The sequence below is a fragment of the Balearica regulorum genome, chromosome 2 (genome assembly GCF_011004875.1).
Source record: "Balearica regulorum gibbericeps isolate bBalReg1 chromosome 2, bBalReg1.pri, whole genome shotgun sequence".
NCBI lineage: Eukaryota > Metazoa > Chordata > Aves > Gruiformes > Gruidae > Balearica > Balearica regulorum.
In genome coordinates, this window is record NC_046185.1 from 146,001,729 (window position 1) to 146,025,863 (window position 24,135).

A 24,135-nucleotide genomic window follows, 5' to 3' on the forward strand; every position below is an offset into this window, starting at 1 on the left:
TCAATTAATATTTTAACAGTACTAGCACGGATATAGAATCTATGATCTATATATCGCTGTGAAAATGTGCATTTTTATAAATCCACTTTTACCTGAAACAGCAGATGAGAGTGTAGAAAATTTATATCAAATATCTATTTCAATTTTAGAATTATGGCTATTATAGATGGACCGATAAAAGGAAAATAAGTTTTTCTAAGTGGTACTATGGAGAACCAAAACAGAAAAGAGCCTGTGTCTATCTAGACCTCCATGGGACCTGGAAAACAGCACCTTGTAATGAAAAACATTTTCCTGTCTGCAAAAAATCTGAGGGTAAGTTATGGTGATGACTTTTGGTTTTATGCCAGAAATCTTGCTCAATCTGCTTTGACTGAAATACAAATTTCTAAGTATATATTAAGGAATAATAAATCACAGTATGTAATGTCAATACCTTTAATTTGCATGAACAATGCATTATTTTGATGGAGTTGTCATTCACCAGCCAAGATAACTGCCATTGGACTGGACTGGGGTGATAACTGCCATAGGAGTTATCCTACGTGCCAGGCAGACAAAACACAGAGTTTATGGGAGGACTAAATATTTCACTTCAAGTCTAGAATGTGAAACTTTTTGCTGACAGGGATTTTGTGGGAAGGATTGTAATGAATAAAGTCCACTTCGTGTAAAATACATTTTGTTCCTCCAATATAAGTAGCGTTCATATACTGGTTAGAGCTTCATTGTTATTAGATTCTAAAAGCTAGGGAAAGGAGGAAGAGTTGTATTTGGGAAACAAAAAGAGGCTGTTACTGGCCCAGACAAAAGTTCATATTTCATAGTGATTCTATGGGTGTCACTGAGAAATACTACAGATTAAAAACTACAGGCAAACCTTAGGATGGGACTGAACATTTTTCTTTCTCATTTGTAGTAGGGCAACCGCTGTTAGCTCTAGTGACACAGAGTTAATGGTAATTCTGAGTTTCTTTTGATCTGGTTTTGTGTAGTTTTTCTTTGATTTTTTTTCCAGCCCATGCTCTGAACTTCATACCCATTGATTTGCAACTTTTGTTTTAAAAAACGCATGTGCTAATTGACAGCGTTACTGTCTCATTCTGTATCATCATTGTTGCAGGAAAATGAGGGACAACCACATAAATACTCAATGAGCTTCAGATTATTCCATGCATTGTCAGAATTAAAGCTGTTCAGAAATTTTATGTAAGGATTATTATCGTGAGGAAACTATTAAATGGGAACTTTAAACAGTAAACTATGATTTAGATTATATTTAATGTAAAAATCAAATTGGTATTTGAACCTCTTGAGGGTTTGGGAGTTTTCTGGCTTTTCTTTTTCTGCTTTTTACCATAGCTTTTATGTATACAAATTTGTTGGTTATAACAAAATCAACTAGAACCAAAAATGCCTGAAAACTCAAATATCCTTGAGACAGTCCAAGTTTGATTTAGTTAGTAACACAAAAGGGCACAGGCTCATATTGAATCGTTCAGCTGTGACTGAGCAGTTCTGCTCCTCATTGTCACTCTTGACATAGTCACTGATAATTCTACCACTGTGTGCTGAAGAATATTTTAAGTAACTTTAAGAAAGGGGTTTTTTTAAAACTTTATTTCCTATCTGAAGAACCACAATCCTGACTGAATGAAAGCACCCATAATATCTCATTTCTTCTAGACATACTTCCTTCTGATCCCCCACGGGATATTGGAAAATGTCCTGAATCTGATCACATAGCTTGGATTCCTTTCCGAAGCCACTGCTATTACTTCAATGCCAATGAAATGAGCTGGGCTCAGGCTCTGACTCAGTGCGTTCAATCAGGTAATTATAATTTTTGCCACCAAAAAAAGATTTCAATCTCGACATTAAAAAAACCCAAACAACACTTTAAAAAAGTCTTGAGAATACATGCTGCAAAATCTACACATATTAAAAAAAAAAAAAAGGAAATCAATGCCTCATTTATTTTTCACCATTGACGCTGTTTGCATTTCAGCTAATTCAGTTGAAATTAAGGTGATCAATTTTCCCTGGATTTTTTTCTTGTTTTATTTCTTCATTTACAAAATCTCTCCTTTAGTAAGATTTTAAAATGGGTTAACTTCCTTCTGGCCTTATCCCTTTGTTTCCGCATCTCTCCCTACACAAGAGCAGAAGGAATTATCATAACAACAATCACTTATTTTTAACATGGGGCGTGTGATCCGAAAAGGGTTGCATTTGCTGCGTGAAAGTCCTGGCTCTACCAGGTGGGCTCCCTGGCAGCCTGCAGAGCCAGGGAAGGGAAAACGCTTCCCTCCTCCATCTCGGAGGCATCTGGTCCTGGCCAAGATCGCGAGCTGCTCCTTGGCCCTCTTCCCTCTATGCTGCTGAATCATCAGCTACCTCTCCCATGCTTCAGAAGGCTGTGAAAGAGAACGGGAAGCACAATACTGCCCAAAAGAAATGAGCCCTTTTGTTTCATATTTGTTTAGATCCTCTTAGCCCTCTTCTTCCACCACCATCGCCAGAAAAATTAATACTTAATTTAAAATGCAAATTTTTTTGCAGCACAGTATTACATGTTACATAATATCCTGTCAAACCATGAAGAACAAATAAATAATCATCTGTAATACCTATGAAAAATATTATCCAATCACTTGAAAATAATGTGCACTTGGCCTGGTGTTTAATAATCATCATCTTCACTCTGCTTTCACATCTTTAATTTCTGATGACATCACTCAGTGTTGTTCCCCTACAGTTGAACACGACTTTCTGGTCTCTATTTAAATCCTTGCTTACTACCTACTAGCAGGAGAGGTTTTATTATTAACCTTATCCTATATCAAAGGCTGTAACTACCACTGACTTCTATGGCAGGGAATACCTCCAGTCATCTTCTCTTTGTTTTCTTATAGGTGGTATGTTGACTTCTGTAGACGATCTGGTTGAATCAAACTTTTTAGTAGAGCATGCAGACTTATACACAAGCAAGACAAGTGGCTTTTGGATAGGAATATACAGAAATGTCAATGGTAACTATTTTAACTTCTATAAATAATCATAAATAGACTTCATTAAATGGACAGAAATATGAATGATACATTGTTGTTTTTAAGGAACTAATTGAAGTACAACAGAAGCTAGTTAAAAACAAAAAGTTCAATAGTATATAATCTAAAAATTCTTTGAAGTTGATTGTGTTATCCAATAGATGTGAAAGCCTGTAGAAAAGAAATTTGATTGGCTTCAGTTATGGATTTTGGATATTGCATGGGTCCACCAAAGAGATGGCAGCATTGAGGGGACTGCCTCAATTCAAATATCTTGTCTATATCTGGTCCAGTAGCAAAGATGTGGAGAGGTGATAGGAATCTCTTGAGAGGCACAACGCAGAAGATACTGTTCTTTGAGAAAGCTAGATATAACATGTAATTTCAGCTGTCCATACCTGAGGCAGTCATGGAGTCTCATTTCTAAATTCCAATGATCCAGGAATGGCTGTAATCCATGATAATTTTGCACAGCTGCTTACGGTTGCAGTGTCATTAAGGACCTTCACAGAGGACCACAGCTAATGACACGTATCCATCCCTCTAACCTCAGACAGCTGAGGACATGTCTCTTATTCCCGGTCTGTGAGAAAGCATTTCCCACCCTGTGTGCTCTGTGTCCCGGTGGGGAACATGTCCCGGCTGGCTCTTGTCTTCTCACAGCTGGAGAGCACCCACATGGGAGTTGGGGGTGTCTGGCTGGAGCCCACAGTGTCAAGCTTCTGTGTATCTCTGTATGGAGAAAATTAGGTTTCTGGCTACCAGAAAAAGAGTCTAGTGGAAAAGATGCACCTGGAAGAAAAAAACACTAGTGTACATCCACTCTCAGTCAGAAAGGATTTTTTGATTTTTTAGATTGATTTAGCTCATTGATACTTCAATATTTTTGTTGCAGAGGTTATGCAAAAAAGAAATGTTTTAATTTTAACTAAGTGTGTATTTAAGCTTTACAGTAAAAGTTGCTTGATTTTCAATGAGTGCTGCTGAAATAATAATTCAGAATTATTCTTTTTTAAAAAAAGCCTAGCTTTATTTTTCAGTTTGAAACTTTAGTCCCCTAGACAAAAAAATCGGGATATGTAAATTGAAACTCCATTATGATTAGCAAATCTGCAAACCATAATTTGGAAAGGCATTTATATTGTTTTTATGAAGAGAATCAAAAGAAATAAAATGCATCAGAAAATAACCACAAAAGGATTTTTTTAAGAAAGTAGTAATGGTTTATTAGGCTGAGTAAAGTAACAATTTTAATATTAATATTCACTAATACTAGTGAAGATTTTTGATGTGGAACTATGAGTATTGCCACTAACATTTGCAACATTAGGGCAGCTGCTCTGGCAAGACAACAGTGCCTTGGACTTTGTCAACTGGGGTGAAGGACAGCCCTCAGAGGACCAGCTTGATTACTGCGTGGAGTTGTCTGCATTCTCTGGCTATTGGAGTATCCTTCCTTGCTCTTCCCAAAAGGGTTTTATTTGTAAGAAACCGAAGAGTAAGTGACTTCTTTAGTATTTTGTCTTGATGTTTATGGTTTTGTTTCAGTAGTAATAACACAATATGGTCATTACAAAAGACCGGCATAAAATGTGTTTACAGACTTTTCCTTATCACCTGGGTCAGCATTCAGACAAAAATAATATGAATATAGACAGTTATCATTTTTTTTCTCTGTCCTGTTCATGTTTTATTGCTTCATAACTTAGATTTTCTTGTATTCTGTGATGAATATTCAATTAATAACTAAAGATGATCAATATTTTCTAGAAAATTTTTAAACCCCTTCGTCGTTTTGCTCCCCTCCAACACGCACACATATTTTCCTGCTAGCATTCATATTCACTTTCTATGGAACAAGGGTTGAATGAATAATTCGCTTCTCTTCTTCTTGCTGTACTATGATACATGCTGTTCCAGTAAGAGATGGATGAAGCAATCCCATTTAAATAATAACAGAACGGAAGCATGATCCAGAGTACGTATAGTGACCTTTGAAATAGAAGTGTTTTGGTTAGCTTTTTTTTTTTTTTAAATATTGTGTTTCTATGTAACTGAGCACCATCTGCTTTGGTCAGGAAGTAGAAATATCAGAATATCGTGAGCCAAGCAGCAATGTGGTATTTTGGAGTTTAACTGTTAATTCTGCAAAAAATTATGATTTCCTGCCCTGTTTTGCAACCCTGTGGTTTGGGATGTTTCTGAGGTTTTGTCCTTTCACCTCCTGACCAAAGCTGCAGCTGGTGGGAAAAGCAGCCATACACATTCATACTGGTATCACAGCATTTTCTGAAAAGGAAAATTCTCCTTTTAGGGCGACTCCTAATCTTTTTTGGGTAGTGAGAGCAATAGACACTACAGAAAGATAATTCTTTGTTACCAGATATATTGGAACGCAGAAACTCGGTGTCAACACATACTTTATTTGTTGGGTTTGACTGTGAGCGGCCCCCACATGCAACGCCAAAGTACAGAGAATATTCCTTTGCACCAGGTTCTGCAGCAGAACGGGGTTTCAGCACAAGCAAATCTTACATTACACGGAGCTCTGCATCCTTCCAAGGGGCAATTTAACAGTTGCATTTCCTTTGTGTTCAGAAACACGCCGGAGCTTAATGCGTTGCTGTGCTTCTGCTGCAGCAGCCAGGCTCCTGGTGCTTCCTACACCGGAACGCGCACTTGGACTCTCCCTGTGGCTCCCGCTGCCCATGGGAAGATCCCCTCTTGCACTGGCCATCTTCCAGCTCGCACCCAGCGCGTAGAGAAAAATCTTGCAGATGGCGCCCTCTTCGCACGGCTGGGAAAAACTGCATAAGAAAGCTCCGGCTTATAAATGTAATTATAGATGCAAATGAATTATGGTAAATTAAAATCTGCTGGGTCTCAAAGGAATTTTCTTTGCAGGAATCTTTCTGTGCAGTCCAGGAAAATTGTCAAGCATCCTCAGCATTTGATCAAGTTTTTCCCAGTCTGTGCAGGCATGCAGACCCAGTGAAGAGGGCAAGATTCATTAACCGGGCAAGAAGAGGGGGTCCGTCTGAACCAGTCAGAAGAGATTCTCTGGTTATTAAAAAATAAGCAAGAAGGGGGGGTTAATATGCAAAAATATGCAGGTTTTATTACAGTGAATATCAGGTTAAAAATCAATCACACCTTTTCATCTCTGCTAACTTAGCAAATGTGCATCAATTCTCTTGCAGGAGAAGTGATGAGGTAACCTTGATGTGCAGGTTACCCGACCTTTTACTAATGTGAAACTGTCAAGATGACAATGTGACCTTTTTAGATTTCGACTAAACATTTGTCTTTATCTTTGACAGCTGTTCTTAAAGCAGCTGCAAACATGGAAGGTAGGATTTATTTTTCCTTCCCAATAATTTCAGAGACATGTGAAAAGAAATACTTGGGGTTTTTAATGAATTGATATTTATTATTTATTTCTCTTTTATGTATTTATATGAGCTTAATTTACTTAGCTGCCATTGACTTAATTCCCAGAATAATTTAGCAGTTCCTATGAGACACTTAGGGCATCTCAGGATAACTAAATGCTTTGATAAACAGATCACCCCCTCTTTGCTCCTTATTTGGCATACTAAGATCTATGAAGGGGACTGACACAGACACATGATGATAGATTTTTAGAAAACTCTTATCCTAAAAAACCCCATACAATAATACCTATACCTTAATTATTGTAGCTTCTTTGCCCACCCTCCTATCCTTGCCCCAAGAGAACAGTGGGACAAGGCCAGGAAATGTTGAGGATATATTCCATTTCCTTCACAAATGTGGGTTGCTGATTAACAACCTGGTAGTTAAGGGGGGAATTAGACAAATAGTTTTCAGTATTCTTCACATTTAGTGATGGCTACAATACACCCACTTCTATTTGCTTTGTATGTATTCACAGATCCGAAAAAGAACAAAGCACATGGTCACATGAATATGTGGATGCTACCTACTCTGGTCCTCATCATTTTATTAGGGATGGGCTTCATAATTTATTTCTTATTCAAGATCAAAACTCAAAGAGAGACTGAAAGAGAGGTGAGGCGGTGCAGCACACTGCTAGAATACAGCTGCGTCCTAACTGGAAAGGAGGATGAAAATGATTCTACCACTGACAAAGAAAAAAATCAACACAGCGTTGTCTAGTGGGATAACACAGACAAACCATATGGTTAAGCTTAAAAAAAATTATTACTGGAACAAAGGAAATCTTAGTAAAAGTTACAGACACTTAACAAACAGACACTATGAACTAGAATTAGCAATTATTCTTTTTGTATGGATTAAGAACTGTTGCTCTATGCTCTTTAAGAAATACTCTCAGGACTAAGACAGTACTGTATAAAATGGCTAATTAAACAAGCATGACAAATAGCAGAACTACTGTAAATTTGGATTTAGAAGTTATGGATTAATACCCTAGTGTTCTCTCTTCCTTGCATTTTGAGAATATATCACCACAGTGTACTGAAGAGAGCATGCTATTACTCAAGTAAAATGGTGTTTGGAATAAACAGATTTACATTAATTGTTTTTTTCCCCTATTACTGGCCCTGTTTTACACTCTTTACACAAGTATCTTCCTTGCCATAGTATTGCAAGTGAAATGCATATACTTGTCCTTCATTCATGGCTTCAACTTGGATTTTGCAAAACAAATAAATCTTTTCAAACAGTCATATTCTATGACTTTGAATGTTTTGTATCAGTTATGAATATGAGACTATATCAATAAAGGATCTATATTTTACATGATAATACTTCAATGTTGTTTAATTAGCATGCAGAGACATTATACGGTTTGGTGATCTAATGAGTCATTTACCCTAAGAGAGAAGCTAACAGGAGGAAACACAGAACTATGAACAAAGCATACAACTAAAAAGAAATGTAAACAAAATATCAAATAAAGTGGATGCCAAATAAAGCTGGAAGAACCTGTTCCTTTTTTTATTTCACTTGATTGCTCATTTTAGGATGCTTTCCTTACTGTCCTCTGACTCTCTGATAAACGGACTGATGACTGGGCACCGTATCCGTGCGACCGGCCAGTAAGGCAGTGGGGCACACCACAGTGTCTTGGTAGTAAAATGCTTTAGAGGTTTGCTGTGCTTTTTAAGTTTTCGATGAATTCTATCTTGTCTATGACAGACTAAAGAAAAAAAAAAAAAAAAGAAAATTATCTCAAGGATCTCTGGAAAAAACAGACCCTTAGAAATTGCATAAGAATTGTATAGGAGACGTCATCGGGAAGGAGAGATTCAGATGACATTGGATTGCTGGTTTTTAGATATTGCAGTCAAACAAAACAAATTGCAGAGGACAGGCAATGAAGGGCATTCTGTACTCCAAATATTTTTACTGACAGTCCCCTTGATCTTACACATTTTTTTTCCTTCATATAAGCTACAACACATACCTATATTCATCTTTTTTGTAAATAGTGACACTGAATTGGATTCAGTGCTGTTTGATGGCTAAAGATAAGCACAAGGCAAATGAAAAGAGTAAGCAGATGAAAAAAAACCCCAAACTCAAAATAATATCATTATTTATAATTTTGATATTTTGATAGTTGATATTGGTAACACAGCTCTGAAGACCCTATACTGTGTAAATGGATTTCTTCTCTCACATTAAGTGATGTTTTGCCCTTGTAGAATATATTGTGAAATTTGTCTTCATAATAAAGCCATGAAAAAAGAGAGAAAATTCTAAGGGCAATTTCTGCTGAATATCTTTCCTCCTTTTCCTTCAAAAAAAAAAAAAAAAAAAGGATTTTGCTTCATAGCTGAAGTTAATTTTCACTTAATAAAGGGCTGCAGCTTGTTTGTAATGTTTGAGAATATTCCTCTTTGTTTGTCTCATTTACACTTGGTACAAAGAAAGAATTATTAAGTATTAAAATTAACTTGCACTCTATGGATTAAATAATTTTGAAAGACAGTTTTGCTGTCAAAATCTTTGGTTAACAGAAAGATTTGTAAAGATTTGGCTAATTTGTATTGGTTCTCCAGAGATAAGTTCACATGAAATAACAGCACAGTAGTTTTACCAGTTGATAAATCAGAGAATATAAAAGCCAGGTGTATACATAGTGTCCAGTTTGCCAAGGTACCAAGCAAAATTAAATTGTCCTGTCTGGGTTAATTTTTCACATTGAAATAGTCAAGATTGCTCAGTAAATCAAATGAAATGAATACATCTTTTGTAGCAGTGAAGACCTATATGGCAAAGACATTTGCACATACTTTTTTCTGAGTTTCCCAGGTATGTATGAGATTTAAGGTACATCCATTTAAAGTGCACTCCCTGCTTCTTTGTGTTTGAGGGTCAGGACTTTACAATCCCAGAGCAGAAAGTTAAAAATAATTCAGCGGAATGATGCCAAACTGTTCAAACTTTGCCACTTGCATTTGAATGGAAGGAAACTTCACTTTCAGATGCAAAGTTTGAATTTTGTAATTATTTATAGATTTCAAAATACCACATGTGACAGGGTATTTCCTTATTTAGAGCCCAGAGTTTTCTCTTTCAACTAAAACTCTCCAAAACTGAGAAGGAGTCAGCGCCAACTGGTTCCTTAAGGACTTCTACTGCAGCAATTAATTTCAGCTCATCTCTTTGTGAATAAGAAGAAAGAAATGAAACACTTGACTTTTTCTACAGTCTTAGTTTTCCTCTCTTCCATTCATACTGCTTTTCAGACACTCGGTGAGTCTTGTTTTTTATCCCCTGCAAAAGTGGATGTGAAAGTGGGCATTTTTGTTGTCTTGCTTGTTTCTTAGGCTCTTTAAAATTTTCACTGCCCTGCGTTTCATACTCATTCTAACTGGAGCGGTCCACAGAAGTTTAAAAAAGATGCAGATACAAAGATGTTGGTTCACTTTTAAAGCGAGGGGAAGCGTCAAGATGAGGTAAAGCTGGGAATCAGAAGTTAGGAAAGAGTCATGTATGTGAATAAAGATTTCCTTTTGGATACAACTTGGTTATGTCTGCTCTGTGAGGTATATCGACTTTACAGTGTGCTTCATAGTCCTTGTCTGTATATGTGACTGGGTTATGAAAAATGAAAAAGAGAAAGGAATTAAATAGGGTGCTGTATGTGTATCTCCTAGCCTTAGGATGAGGTTGTGTGGGATGAGATAGAGCTTGTGGATTGATGCGAGATGTAATACTGTGGCTGAGCAGATGCCACTGAAAAAAAAATATTTAAAAGATCAGAGTCAAGAACGGTCCTGGAATAACCACTATGGCTTTCAGAGTAAGGATGAGAGGTGTATTTAAGGCTCAGAAGTTGACCAAGGGCAGATCGCAGCTCCTTTTTGATGTAAGGATGGTGATGAAGTTCAAGGACATTTTTCCTCTATCCTTCATTAGATTTGTGGAGGAGTGGGGTACAAATCACAGCTTCTGAAAGCAGACTCTGTGACCTGTGAGCTGTGCCAGCACTAGCCTGTGCACAAAATGGGTCTCCCCTCTGCTCTGCGAGCCAGGGCCCAAACCCACGTGATAGCCCAAGGACGAACCTCACTGTTTCCAGTGAGAACTCCTATTATTAGACCCAAAAATACTATGAGGGGCAATAGCTGAAACTTAGGGCACTGCTGAAAGCAATTCTTTAGTTAGCAGTAAGAAATAAAAGATTTAATAAGATTTAAAACTTTCTGTCTAAATGGACGAGGAAAGAAGAAACTACATCTTAGCTCCAAATTTAGATCTGAAGAAGTGAAACTTCCATAGATTACTAAGCTGGTCAAAGTAATACAAGGAGAGCTCAAGCATTAAATACAGATATCCTAACAAGAGCTATCTTCCTCTCATAGCTTCCCAGAATTTCCCAGACACTTTCTGCTCTGTTCACTACTCAACATTGGCTGTGCCCTAACATCCTAGCCTTGTCCTACAAATTTACTTTAGTGTTTGGAAGGGTATCTCATTGTTCCTTATGTGGTTATTCTCAGATGGATATGGTGGTGATGTTTCCAGGTGGGGATTTGACTCATAGAGAACTGAAGGGCAAAGCCTCGTCTTCCATGTCCCATGGGTCATAGAATATTCCCTGTAGTCCAAATTTCACTCCCTCGTGATCCAAAGCCAGTGGGAGCTGTGTGCTACTTGGTGTTTTGAAAAGCAGGCAGCTGTGTTCGCAGACCAATGCCCAGCACTGAACGACCTGCTATACATGTTGGCAGCACAACTGCAGCACTGGGCAGCCCTTCCCAGCAGGACCTACTTGTCTTGATGGATTACTGAATTAGGCTGGCTATAGTCCTTTGGGAGTGTTAGCTAGCTTGTTTAGCACCCACATATTGCCTTTCCATAACAATGCACAGGCACACAGGCACACACCTATAGTATCTTTACCTCTATCTACTGCCTGGTGTGGGTTCTTGTGAGAATGTTTGTGATTTGATTGTGTGAATTACGTTGAGTTCTTATGACAGACGTACTAAGGAGAGGATACCGGAACAAGACAAGATAACAAGCCACTGTTCCACACTTTTTAATCCTAAAAACCCCGCCCAGACCATAATAGAATATGCCAATTACAGGAGCAAAAGTCACAGAAGGCTCACCCACTAGCTATATTAAGCACAAATGAAACCCCGTGGAGAGGTATGCAACATGAATAAATCTATAGTGCATGAAGTGATGGCATCTTCCAAATCTTCAGTAAGGTCTCTTTTGGAAATCTTGAAAGAAATGTGTATTTCAGGAGGAATTTAGAAAAATAAAATCCACTATACTCAAGAAAATTCCATTATAGTGATGACATTTTTGAACCTGTCATAATGTATTTTATGTGCTCTTATTCCTCTGTATTGTATTTACATGAGCTGCACTTATTTTTCCTTCCCAGAAAGAAATAAAAGTCTTGAAAATGCTGTTTGATCTTTGGAAAACTGACTTAGATTTACAGTCTCCTGACATGAGTCAGATCAGCCTAAAATCAACAGCACATCTCTTTCCTCACAAGCTCCCCTCACCATGTGGTCTCCATAAATACATTAATTCTGATTATTTTGTTTTACAGATAATGAAATATTTTTAATATACAATGAGGATACTAAGCTCTGTTTAATTGCTCAGAGTTCTCATGCAGTCACAACAGCTGCTTGCAACAAAAACACTGAGTTACAAAAATTCAGGTGGGTGTCTGATCACCAGGTGATGAGCATGGCATTTGCACAATGTTTGGGAGTGCCCTACAAGCAAAACCAGGCTAAAATTTCTTTGTACCCCTGCAACAAGAAAAGCGAATTCCAGAAATGGGAGTGCAGAAATGCAACCTTGGCAATCCAAGGGCAAGATTTATTTCTCAGTGCTGGCAAAAGAAAAGACAATATCGTGCTGAACACAGCATCAGCGATGATGAGTAAATGGAAGATCTATGGAACCATGGATGATTTGTGTTCTAGAGGCCATGAAGGTAAAGTTTAAAGGTTAATCTTGACGATGTCTTGAACACAGTTGTTGCCTCACGGTTAGGGTCCCTTGATTTTTGCTCTCCTTAGTCTAATATCAGCTGTTCCACCTCAGGCAATGTTGGACAGGAGAATGATTTGATCACATTCTCAGGCCTGCATTCGTCCATCCTGGAGATGTATGGGTGTTTAGCTTCAGTAACAATATAGTATGTGCAAAATGTGCATTTATTTTCTTTATTTTTAAAGCAAAAGATGGATCTAGGCCATTTTTAATTGTTAGCTTTAATCAAAGTTCTTTACTTAACTGTATTCTAGTACTAGTGAAATTGTATCCTCATTGTTGGATGAAAGGCAATAATCTTGATGTTTAATACTCCTATAGTACATATAAGGAAATAATTCCATACACACTATCATTCAGTTCCTCTACAAGATTTCAGACTACAAAAAACACCACAACATTTAACAGGTAAATCAATGATTTATTTTTAGTGAATGATGGGAAGTTAAGCTACATGAAAAATGAAATAATGCTATTTTTAGAAAATTATTTTTAAATATATGAGACAAAAATCACTACAGGTTTTTCATAGTTCTTGGCTACAGTACGAAACTGCTCTATTTCCAGCCATTACAGCTGTCAATATCATAACTAAATGGTGAATTGCAAGACCTATCGAGAACTTCCTTCGAAGACACTGCTGGTGACAGTAGGTCGCCAGTTACACTGGTGTAACACTTGTAATGCTTGCTCCACATACCTTTATAGAGAGTAAAGATATGTAGAGAACTGTGTCCCCTGGATTCCTTTACCTATATTATCATCTCTCTTTTGCCCCCCAGATGTGTTTACACTGTTAGGAAATGCCAATGGAGCTCCATGTGTCTTCCCCTTCCAGCTGAGTGGTAAATGGCACACCGGGTGCACGGCTGCCGGCAGGTCAGACGGCTTGCTCTGGTGTGCAACAACCACCGACTTCGACGCAGACTATTTGTATGGGTTCTGTCCAACTGGTAAGTAAGTCCCAAATGCTGACATAGATGCTATAACACAACACTGTTAGGTAAATATATCAATACGGAGACACTGTTACTAATATGAAAGGGAAAAGCCTTGTAATTACTATTTACTCAAAAACGTCTCTGCCATGCCATAACGTTCCTTACAGAAGAAACAAAAATGTTTCCTATGAGTCCACAGTCAGGCTGAAAGTTGTCTAGGTGTGTCCATCAGTAGCTAACACCCAGGAAATGACCCGTATGTTTTAAATATGACTGCATTCAGCATAAAATCATCTGAAAGTTGAGATGCTATTCACAGCCTAATTGCCTCATTGTTATTTGTGGCAACAGTAGTATAACCTTTTCTACCCATGCAAATCCCTGTTCTGTATCACAGGACTGGTCTACAGTCCATGGGAGGATACTGTTTGTTTTCTGAAAGACATAAAATAAGAAGATCGTCTCAAAGATCTTACTGAAATAGCATCATCGTCAGCCTTTTCCTTGCAATGTTTCAGATGACATTACAGGATAAAGTCTGAACAGATAAATGTATGTGCATCTGAGTGCAGAATGAAGGACACCAAACTACAGTGCTAATGAAGATATTAAAAATGCTGCCTCAGACCTCATTTTTCAGTGCTATACCACAGACTCACTATTTGTCATTTTCATAGGAGTATTGCACTGGGAAAGCAGGTTCACCTCATTGTCAACCACCAACTATCACCACCATTTTCACTGATACTACTGAAAATCATTTCCTGGTGCAATATTGCATGCAGTAGCTTGAAAAGTCCCATAAAATCCTCACTGTATAAACTGGTAAACATGAAGTATTTGGCATCATAAAATTCTCGGGAGACTATCACTAACACCTGAGTCTACAATTATAAAAAAATGTTAAAAATCTGAAGTGAATCAGCAATAAAGAAACAGAATAAAAAATAGAAAACATTTTTCTAATGAATTGTTCAAGAAATTCAATATCCTTTCATCAATGAAAGAGGGGAAGTTATAATCACAGTTTATTAGCACTTGTCCAGGAAAAAGTTTTGCAAACAGAGAGCTCTCAGAAAACAATTTCTAAGTTCCAATTACCTAAAACATATGCAGACTAGAAACAAGGAATAAATTTTTAAAAATCTTAGAATCATATAATCATTTAGGCTGGAAAAGATCTTTAAGATCATCGAGTACAACCATCACCCTAACACTGCCAAGTCCACCACTAAACCATGTCCCTCAGCACCACATCTACACATCTTTTAAATACTTCCAGGGATGGGGACTCAACCACTTCCCTGGGCAGCCTGTTCCAGTGATTGATAACCCTTTTGGGGAAGAAATTTTTCCTAATATTCAATCTAAACCTTCCCTGGTGCAACTTGAGGCCATTTCCTCTCGTCCTATCACTTATAACTTGGGAGAAGAGACCAACACCCACCTCACCACAACCTCCTTTCAGGTAGTTGTAGAGAGCGATAAGGTCTCCCCTCAGCCTCCTTTTCTCCAGACTAAACAGCCCCAGTTCCCTCAGCCACTCCTCATAAGACTTGTGCTCTAGACCCTTCACCAGCTTCGTTGCCCTTCTCTGGACACGCTCCAGCACCTCAATGTCTTTCTTGTAGTGAGGGGCCCAAGGAGTGTAGTGAGGAGTGAAGCCTCACCGGTGCCGAGTACAGCGGGACAATCCCTTCCCTAGTCCTGCTGGCCACACTATTTCTGATACAAGCCAGGACGCTGCTGGCCTTCTTGGCCACCTGGGCACACTGCTGGCTCATATTCAGCTGGCTGTCGACCAACACCCCCAGGTCCTTTTCTGCTGGGCACCTTTCCAGCCACTCTTCCCCAAGCCTGTAGCATTGCAAATGTAATTAATGATGGCATAGTTTGAAAAGCAAACGTTCCCTCATTGGAAATGTTTGCATTTCAGTTGTATTTCAGACAAGAATTAATTTGGGCATAGCTTATGAGCTGCTGAACAAGTTTTCAGAGTAGATAATGACCAAGGTGCAGTTTTGCTTTATTGATCTCTTTGCACTGGTTTTTTTCACCTGGAGATTATCAGATTTGATAGGGGAAACTGAAAATAAAGGATGAAAGGACCGTCTCTGCTAATGTCAATGGAAAACCCTCTTTTACTTAACAAAAAGCAAGCAAACCCCCCAAAAGTATGGGTTTTGAGGGTCTGAACCTTATTTGCTCCAGAATCTCATTTCATAAGTAAGCTTGCAGTTAAATTTTGTAATAACATTTTGTGTAAGATGTTTCTAACAAACTGCATTACTTTCTTTCACACAGACAATGACAGATTTTGGAGTACAGATCCTTTGACAGGAACCTACTACCAGATAAACTACCAGTCAGCTCTCATGTGGCACCAAGCAAGGAAGAGCTGCCAGCAGCAGAACGCAGAATTGTTAAGTGTCACAGAGATACATGAACAAATGTATCTAAGAGGTGAACTAATAAAAAGTGTCTAATAGTTTTTTTGATTTATTACAAATGTTTCAGTGCTTTAATCACATTACAATGAATAGCTGATGTAACAATAGTATATGTACTGCAAGAGAAATAGCACAATTACTATTGTATATAAATATTATATAAAATATTATTTATTGTATATATATAATATGTATTTTATATATAAAAATTAAGCTTTTTATAGGTGGAACTTTTGCCAGTTGTGGAATTTCCATTTGAAATTATTATTATTATTATTATTATTATTATTTCAAAGAAAGTTAAGAATTTCCAGCTAATTAAGCAAAAGTTGGCTAAAGTTCAGAAAGAAACAGAAAGGCACCTTACAAGAAGGAAGGAAAGTCATTATTTGACTTTTCTGTTAAGAAATCAGTATTCTTCATATATATCTAATGAAACAGATTTTTTGAAATATCATACAAATTTTATACAAAACACTATTAAAAATCTAAAGACTTTCTGGATTTATGCATAGACTCTGTAGAATGAAGGCCTTGTATCGATTGCATCACAGTCAAGCAAACTTGTAACGTAAATATTAACAATGGCAATTCAGTATTTCAGTTTTCAACGCTTAATGCTCACATATAAATGTAGAATAGCATTAAATTCAGAGAAACTAATATGCAAAATAGTCTTTTACCATTCTTTACCCTTTAACTACAGAATAAACTCTCTGAATTTATTACCAATAAACATGGATTCTGTACTGAACTTAGAAATCACTAAGTAGATATATATTATCTTCCTCCAAACTTTGAAAATGCAGAACATTTCCTAAAAAAATCTCATTAGAATTCAACTCTTGATTACCTAGATCTGATTGACAGCAAGAGATCCCCTCTCTGGATTGGGCTGAACAGCCTGAATCTCAACAGCGGCTGGCAGTGGAGTGGCGGCATTCCCTTCAGATACTTTAACTGGGCACAAGGTACTAATCGTTTTTTAACAGTTTTTGGAATGAATCTTTCCCAGCAGAATGCTGAATGCCTGTTATTTACTGTTCTGTAGTATTCCCCATGAACATGAGGAAATGGAGTTGAAAGCCTTATGAGACGTGAGATTAAAAAGCTGAGAAGGATGCTTTTCTTCCCTGGATATATCACAAGGAGTTTCAAGCAGAAGAGTTAAATAAACTCATCTCCTATCAGAAGTAGATAAAGTGAAAAGCACTAGTTGAGGTGTAGCATGCTAGGAATGCCTCCAAGTCAGTTAAAACCTCTGCATCTCTTCAACTCTCACAAGGGCTATCAGACCCCACATCCTGCAAGGACTCAGCTGTCAATGAGCATCAGTCTTTCAAAGCCTTCCCCTTCACTTTTTATGCTTTTCCTCTTTTCTTCTCTCCTCTTTAACATTCAAGAGAGACTGTAAATGGAGTTCACAGCATTGACAGTTTATCTTTGAAAGTCACTTAATGATTGCCATGGCAACAGCTGGTTGCAGCAAATGCTGAATGTTTGTTGCTGGATAAACGCACACATATTCCATCTTTTGGCCTTCCCCAAGTGTCAAAGGTGCCACCTGTTTTTATCTGGCACAGAAGACGTAGGGAAAACCCAGAGTTTCTGAGTCTGGTAGATGATTTTCTACCTTCTACTGAGCTGGTCAAATTCCTTAAGCCTTGCAGAGAAGAGCAGTTGACTCTCAGGTCAAGCAGCCCACACCCTTGGAGCTCCTGTATCCCCACATGATGGCTCTTATGATGAGTTTGTCTACACATTTCCAGTTTACTGCAAAATTATTATAAGTTGTATCTTTTGGGGGGAGGAAAAGAAAAAGTAAATCATCGCACTGTGGACCTCTCTGAGAAAAGGAAAACACTGCCCATTCCTCAAGGACATTGATCCTGGTGAATCTTGTGGAAGGCTGGTTGCAGAGGCAGGCAGGGGAGAGACACACAGAAAGTGTGAGGGCACATGAGGAGGCTAGGCTTGCAGCAAGGAACATATCTGCAGACAAGTTCCAAAAGGACATGCAGAAAGGACCTTTCCAAAGGACCTGAGTGTACCTTTTTTGTTCCAGCACACTACCGAAAGCCGCTGGACCAGAACCTGACATAGAAATGAAATACTCCCTTGCAAGGGCATTGTGAAAATGAGATTTGTTTTCACATGTGATTTGGTATGTCTCATCCAACAGATGTGCCTTATATTTTATGAATTCCATATTATTATTTTTGTGCTCTGCTAAACACAGCTGTAGAAACTAGAAGCCATTTAACATGCTCCCATAAAGAAGCCTACCCTGTCAGGCTTTCGCCAGTCTAGGTTCCCACCACTCCCTACTCAACTGGCAGACATCATATCCCACAGATTGGTAGCATTTCGCTTTTGTCTAGTATTTTAAACAAATAATATTCATTCACTGAGCTTGGTTTAGCTCTGCCATGCAGAGCTAGAACTCTAATTTTCAGGTTTTGAAATTTCTTTTTATTATTAGCAGCTGATGGCTCTTACTCTGAAGAACGGTCTTCTCTCTTCACATCTGTAGAATTCCTTGTCTGAATATGAACTATGTTAAGATGCTGCCTTACTGTGTTCCTGCACAAAGATATTAGCTCAGACTGTGTCCTCTGATTTCAAGAATGTAACTGAGTGTGAGCTCATTAGTCCTATGAACATAACTGGGTCCTGACCACAAATTGTGTATAAAACTAGATGTTTCATGAGCCGTGAAAATATGAACTCTGATCTCCTACAGACTGTGTATGGCATTGCAACTGTAGCAGCACCGGGTACCCCTTCAATGCCTGGACATTCAGTCCAGCACCTACTGACCAGGCAACAACATAATTTATTCTGCAACTGGTTTTGAGCTATGTATTCCTCAGCAGATGTATGGCTGACCCCTATGCACAGGCTGATTAAACAGGTGAGGGGACAAGGAAAGGACTTGCTGCAGCCTTTCCATCAGTGCGGGCTCAAAGTTTAGTTTCTCTTCTGTGCAAGTCAACAATTTTCACAAAACTTATAGGAATGTCTTATTTTTGAGACCACTATTCTGCAATCAAGTATGGCAGAAAGTGTGAATTATGCAACAAGGATCTAAAGAAATGTTTTGATGGGTACTTTTAAATTACATTTCCTTATCTCCAATAGAAAAATAACTGTAGCAATGAAGTCATGAGTCTGTAACTGACACATGAAAAAGCTGGAGGCAAATTGTTCTTTCAGCTGCTGACATAAAAATTGTGCTACATAAAAATAATTTGTTTTTTATTCTATGAAGGAAGCCCTGAGCCTGAGTCTGAGAAACTCTGTGCAGTACTAAATCCCAGAAGAGATGCTAAATGGGAAAACCAGCCATGTGAGCTGAAAGTTGGCTACATCTGTAAAAAGGAAAACTCCACACTGGATCCTTTCATTCTTCCATCAGGTATGTCAAGCAAATAAAAAAGCCTTTGATGAAGATAGAATTTGTGTCACTGAAATTAAATTTCATAGCTATTTAAAATAAATAATAAAAAAACATTGGAAATGTTCCCAGAATCCAGTAACCACACAAGAAATTTTTATTTCATGTTATTGCTCACAATTCCAGACTAAGGTCTAAACCATACATTATCACAAAAGTATCATGGACTGCATGGATGTGAAAATAAAGTTAGAGATGCCTCACCCTTCCTGATGTGCATTCTAGTGAAAACACCGAGGCTTACTATCACTGAAGGCTTGGAAAGATAGCACCAATAGGCTCAAACCACCTTCTCAGTGGGATTGTCTGTAACCTAGAAAGATGGCAAAAGAGAGCAAGTTCCTTCAGGCCACTTTTCTACTATGCTTTTATCTGATTTATTTAATGAGACTGAGTATGGAAAGCCACATCTGCAGATAATAACTTGTGCTGCAGTAATAATGCCTTTATGAAATATGCAAACTATAACTGAGTGCAGTATATTGTGTGAAAACACTGTACATGGAATTCCAAAATATTACTCTGTCCAAAAGTGAATACTGGAAAAGTGAATACTGGAAAAGTGGAAAAGTGTCCACTAGTGAAGCCTAGTTACCACTAGCTCCATTATTTTCCTCTTTTGCTTAAATGTAGTATGTTTTCTGTAAAAGTACAGTGTACACAAGTACTGCTTTTTTGTAATCAATTTTCATTCTAATTAGTTAATGAACTGATTTCAAATGTAATCACAGTTATTCTAGACTTCAGTTGGCACTTCTTAAAAATTTGAAATATCTATTGTTTTTAAGGGGATGCAGAGCCTGTTAAATGCCCAGAAGGATGGTTGCCCTATAGAGATCACTGTTTCATGGTTCACAGAGACCCCAAAGTATGGAGAGAAGCCCAAATTTCCTGCAATGAGAGCAACGGCGATCTGGCCAGTATCCACAACCCTGAGGAGCACGCCTTCATACTGTCTCAGCTTGGCTACAGTGAGTATTTCTACAGGGCAGTGTTTGGTACAAATGGAGACTTATATTATTAGAAAACCTTCAGGATTTAAAAAAAATAATTCTTATTTGTTTAATATGAATATTTATAGGGAAGCCTGCAGATATATAGGTTATAAATAAACACCAGAAAACCACAAGAGGAATCATTAGTGCTCTCTTTATTTTCTTTCTCATTCTTTTCATTTTGATTTTCATTGGTTTTTCACTGCATGAAATCACTTGAGGGAAATAACAGCTCTAGTTACTGCAGTATTTGGGTGGATTATCTGCCTCAGACACGTTGTAGCTGTAGATACAGTAATGGACTTTTACTGATAAAGCTGAGGAATCTCATTTCCTGCTGGTATATCATTTTTTAACTTCTTGAAAGAAGAATGCGAATTAGATCTTAAAATAAGCTCCACTGTTATTTAATCTTGATGAATTTGTACTGTAGCATGGCAATTTCAGCTCATCCCCATAAAATCTTTCTCCTACGGACTGTTCCAAGTCAGGTACTAACACAGGTGAATTTCTGTTCTTAGAAGCTGTGGATGAGCTGTGGATCGGTCTGAATGACCTCAGCACTCAAATGTACTTTGAGTGGAGTGATGGGACTCCTGTGACATATACCAAATGGTTGCCTGGAGAACCAACCCATGCAATCAATGGGCGAGAAGATTGTGTCATTATGGCAGGAGAGGTAGAATCATTCCACATCTTTGTAGCAATATACTATTTGATTTTTGTTTCTATTTACAGTTTTTTTATGAATGTAACTTAGAAACAAATCAGGGAGTGGTATCTTTACTCACTGAGAAATATGGTTGTTCTAAATTAAATTTAAAATTAAATTGGAGATAACTAGATAAATGTTCATATCTGACTGTGAGTGTACATTATATGCCAAGCAGACCTTAACAGTCTGTCTGTGACAGCTTAACATAACCTTACAATCAAGCACAAATACTTGGAATTCATTAGAAAGCACAGATCTTTATTCTCCCATTGAAGCAATATTTAAATAAAAGTAATCAATAACATTTCTACAGGAAACAGGTTCTGCCTCACTGTTTTTCACTTCTTCCCAAATGGCATCTAGGATGGATACTGGGCAGACAGTGCCTGCGATAGACAGTTAGGTTACATCTGCAGAAGAGACCCACTACAAGGAATTTCTGGAAGAGCAAAGACTGATTCTGCCTGCCTGCAGGTAAGAAGAAAGCGTAACCAAGAAACTCAAGCTCCACTTGACATTGAAACTATCTTCCCCCCCCCCCCCCCCCCCCGAAGTGTGATTGTGCATCAAATTCAGGGTGATAATTTTCACTTCATTCCCTTATTTAAAATAAAGTTATTTTGAAATTTTTTTAGTCAATATGAATCAGGCCCATTACCTTTCAGAACTGTCTGTGAAAGAGGCCATTACTGTGGTTTTCCGCGTATTTGTTATATTGCTCTTCAAACATCTACGGTTATCTAAGATGTAGTAGAGACTGGGATGCAGGATGATGACAAATCTCACTATTGAAGCCAAATCAAAACATCAAATAGCTTTTATGACTAAATGTGTTTTTAACAAGTTATTGTACCCTACTGCTTTTTTTCCTTCTCTTTTTTCACTCTTTTTAATTTCCTATTTACTACTGTTCTACATTTAGTAACATTTGCCACAATCCCATATGAGACTCATGGCTCTAGACGGATTTAGGCAGCAGGCAAATACTGAACACAGATTTTATTTAACTTTCTCAGATGCAGCAAGCAACTCTTGAGCTTGTATAGAAAAGTGACTTGGAATTCAGCTGTAATTTTGAGGAATTTGCTTTTCAATAGCCTTTATACTACCTCTTCAGTCAGACTTTTTAGGTGAGCTGATGAGTTAAATCAATTAGTTGGTCTAGTTACTGTTCTTTTAGACTGGAAATGTCAGGGAACTTGACTCAGCATCTCACTATAAGACAGGCTACTCTCTTCCGTTCTGAGCAAAGAAGTATTTTACTCGCTTCTGAATACACTCTCCATTCTGTGTGTGCCTCTGACTTTTTTATCAGTTAAAATTTATCGGTTACTAATTGTCAAAAAAAGGGGGACTCATATGCATTAAATCTCTTCTTTCTTGATGTTTAATTTCCATTAATCCACTGGAATTCAAATTCATATATTACTGCATTCGGTTATATTAAAAATACGTTGATTTAAGAGCAGACACTGAAAGTCAAGCACTATAACATAGGCTCTTTTTACTGCAAATTTATTCCACATGTTCTTGACAGGGCTGGGAAAGACATGGTTTTTACTGCTACCTGGTTGGACATACCTCTGTAACGTTTTCAGAAGCAAAGAAAACATGTGAAAGGAGCAGTGGTTATTTAACAAGTGTAGGAGACAGGTATGAAAAGAGTTTAAAAACTGTACATCTGATGGAATAATCTTGGAATTTTATAAAATAGTTGAGAACTTTTTAGGGGAAAAGAAGTGTGAAACCAGAAAACCAGAATATCCTTTTTCTGGAGAAAAAAAATTTAAAAATCAGTAAATACAGTAAGTCTTTTCTAAGTCAATGTATTTTACACATTCATGTTTTCCAGTACTTTACTCTGAAAAAAACCAGTCCACAGCTGCTTCTGTTCTGTAAGGATCAGTTTTTCAGTATAGCATACCTTTACCTAGCTAGTCCATCTGTTATCCAGTTAAGCAACGTATTTCCACTTAGAAGGAAACCTAATGGAGACTCCATTCTTTCCAGTTCTGTGTAGTTCAGGGTGCTGAGAAATGGCAGACTAAGGGAAAGCTAGGCTTAATCCCCATCTGACTCCTGTCATTTCAGATATGAGCAAGCCTACCTGACCAGCCTCATTGGTCTGAGCTCTGAGAAGTATTTTTGGATTGGTCTCTCAGACACGGAAGAGCAAGGGATGTTCAAGTGGGTGACTGGTGAAGGTGTTCTGTACACAAACTGGAACGCAGCAATGCCTGGTACTCTGCCGTTGGAGTAAATTTATGCTACTAAGGAACCTTCTGTGTTGCAATTCCAAACTGTTTCCCAGCTTTGCTAAAACACATCCATGATGACACATATGAATGTTCCGCATTTGAAATAGGAGTGTCTTTGACAAAGCTGCCATGAAAATATTTCATTTCTGGCTCCTCGTTGCTTACAAGAGCAAAATCAAACTGAGCAAAAAGGGTGCAATCCTTTCCAGCCTGGGTGACAGGCTGCCAAATCCTTGCAGTGAGTGGCGTAGGAAAGAGGCAGGCAAGGGGTTGTTCAGGCACTTGTAAAGCTTTTCAAAGGGGAGAGAAGATGATCACAACTCCACTTGCTGGTTTCCTCTTTTTACAAAGCTCTTCCTTTGAGCAGACACTACACTTAGTATTTCAAACAGTCTTTTGTAAATGAATTGCATGAGTTGTAAAAATATCAGGGGAACCACTTTAAAACACATTTCAATTTTCTTTTATATCTCAAAAAGGGAATGAAGCCGGTTGTGTCGCCCTGAGGACTGGAAATGCAGCTGGACTATGGGATGTTCAGAACTGTGAAGTAAAGGCAAAATTTCTCTGCAGAAAACTAGCTGACAAAACTACTCTTCCTCTTAATCCTGAAACCGTTTCTGATTCCAAATGTCCCTTGGGTTGGGATACAAGCAATAGCACTAATTCATGCTTCAGAGTAAGTATTAATTTTGCCAGTAGTCCTACTCGTGAGAAAGAAGAGAACCAAATAGAGTATCTAAACTTCAGAGCATGGCACATCAT

The 24,135-nt window shown here is 37.9% G+C and overlaps 2 protein-coding genes across 4 annotated transcripts in view; both read left to right on the plus strand.

The window, feature by feature from the left end:
• Positions 1-7,822, plus strand: part of LOC104639272 (macrophage mannose receptor 1) — a 34,267-nt gene extending 26,445 nt beyond the window's left edge. Inside the window, exons 24-29 of one of the 3 annotated variants that reach the window (XM_075746302.1) lie at positions 150-315; positions 1,687-1,833; positions 2,916-3,032; positions 4,381-4,548; positions 6,371-6,400; positions 6,964-7,822. In XM_075746302.1, coding sequence (XP_075602417.1) covers positions 150-315; positions 1,687-1,833; positions 2,916-3,032; positions 4,381-4,548; positions 6,371-6,400; positions 6,964-7,208 — 873 coding nt within the window. In that variant the 3' untranslated portion in view covers positions 7,209-7,822. Of the gene's footprint in view, positions 1-149; positions 316-1,686; positions 1,834-2,915; positions 3,033-4,380; positions 4,549-6,250; positions 6,401-6,963 lie in introns of those variants that run through there. The other 2 variants (XM_075746303.1, XM_075746304.1) reach the window with 2 other exon arrangements.
• A 1,802-nt stretch (positions 7,823-9,624) lies between these two features.
• Positions 9,625-24,135, plus strand: part of LOC104629227 (macrophage mannose receptor 1) — a 34,841-nt gene continuing 20,330 nt past the window's right edge. Inside the window, exons 1-12 of the mRNA XM_075746298.1 lie at positions 9,625-9,776; positions 12,100-12,495; positions 13,337-13,507; positions 15,800-15,958; positions 16,803-16,916; positions 19,217-19,363; positions 20,191-20,373; positions 20,919-21,076; positions 21,476-21,586; positions 22,650-22,765; positions 23,204-23,352; positions 23,850-24,049. Coding sequence (XP_075602413.1) covers positions 9,707-9,776; positions 12,100-12,495; positions 13,337-13,507; positions 15,800-15,958; positions 16,803-16,916; positions 19,217-19,363; positions 20,191-20,373; positions 20,919-21,076; positions 21,476-21,586; positions 22,650-22,765; positions 23,204-23,352; positions 23,850-24,049 — 1,974 coding nt within the window. The 5' untranslated portion in view covers positions 9,625-9,706. The remainder of the gene's footprint in view (positions 9,777-12,099; positions 12,496-13,336; positions 13,508-15,799; positions 15,959-16,802; positions 16,917-19,216; positions 19,364-20,190; positions 20,374-20,918; positions 21,077-21,475; positions 21,587-22,649; positions 22,766-23,203; positions 23,353-23,849; positions 24,050-24,135) is intronic.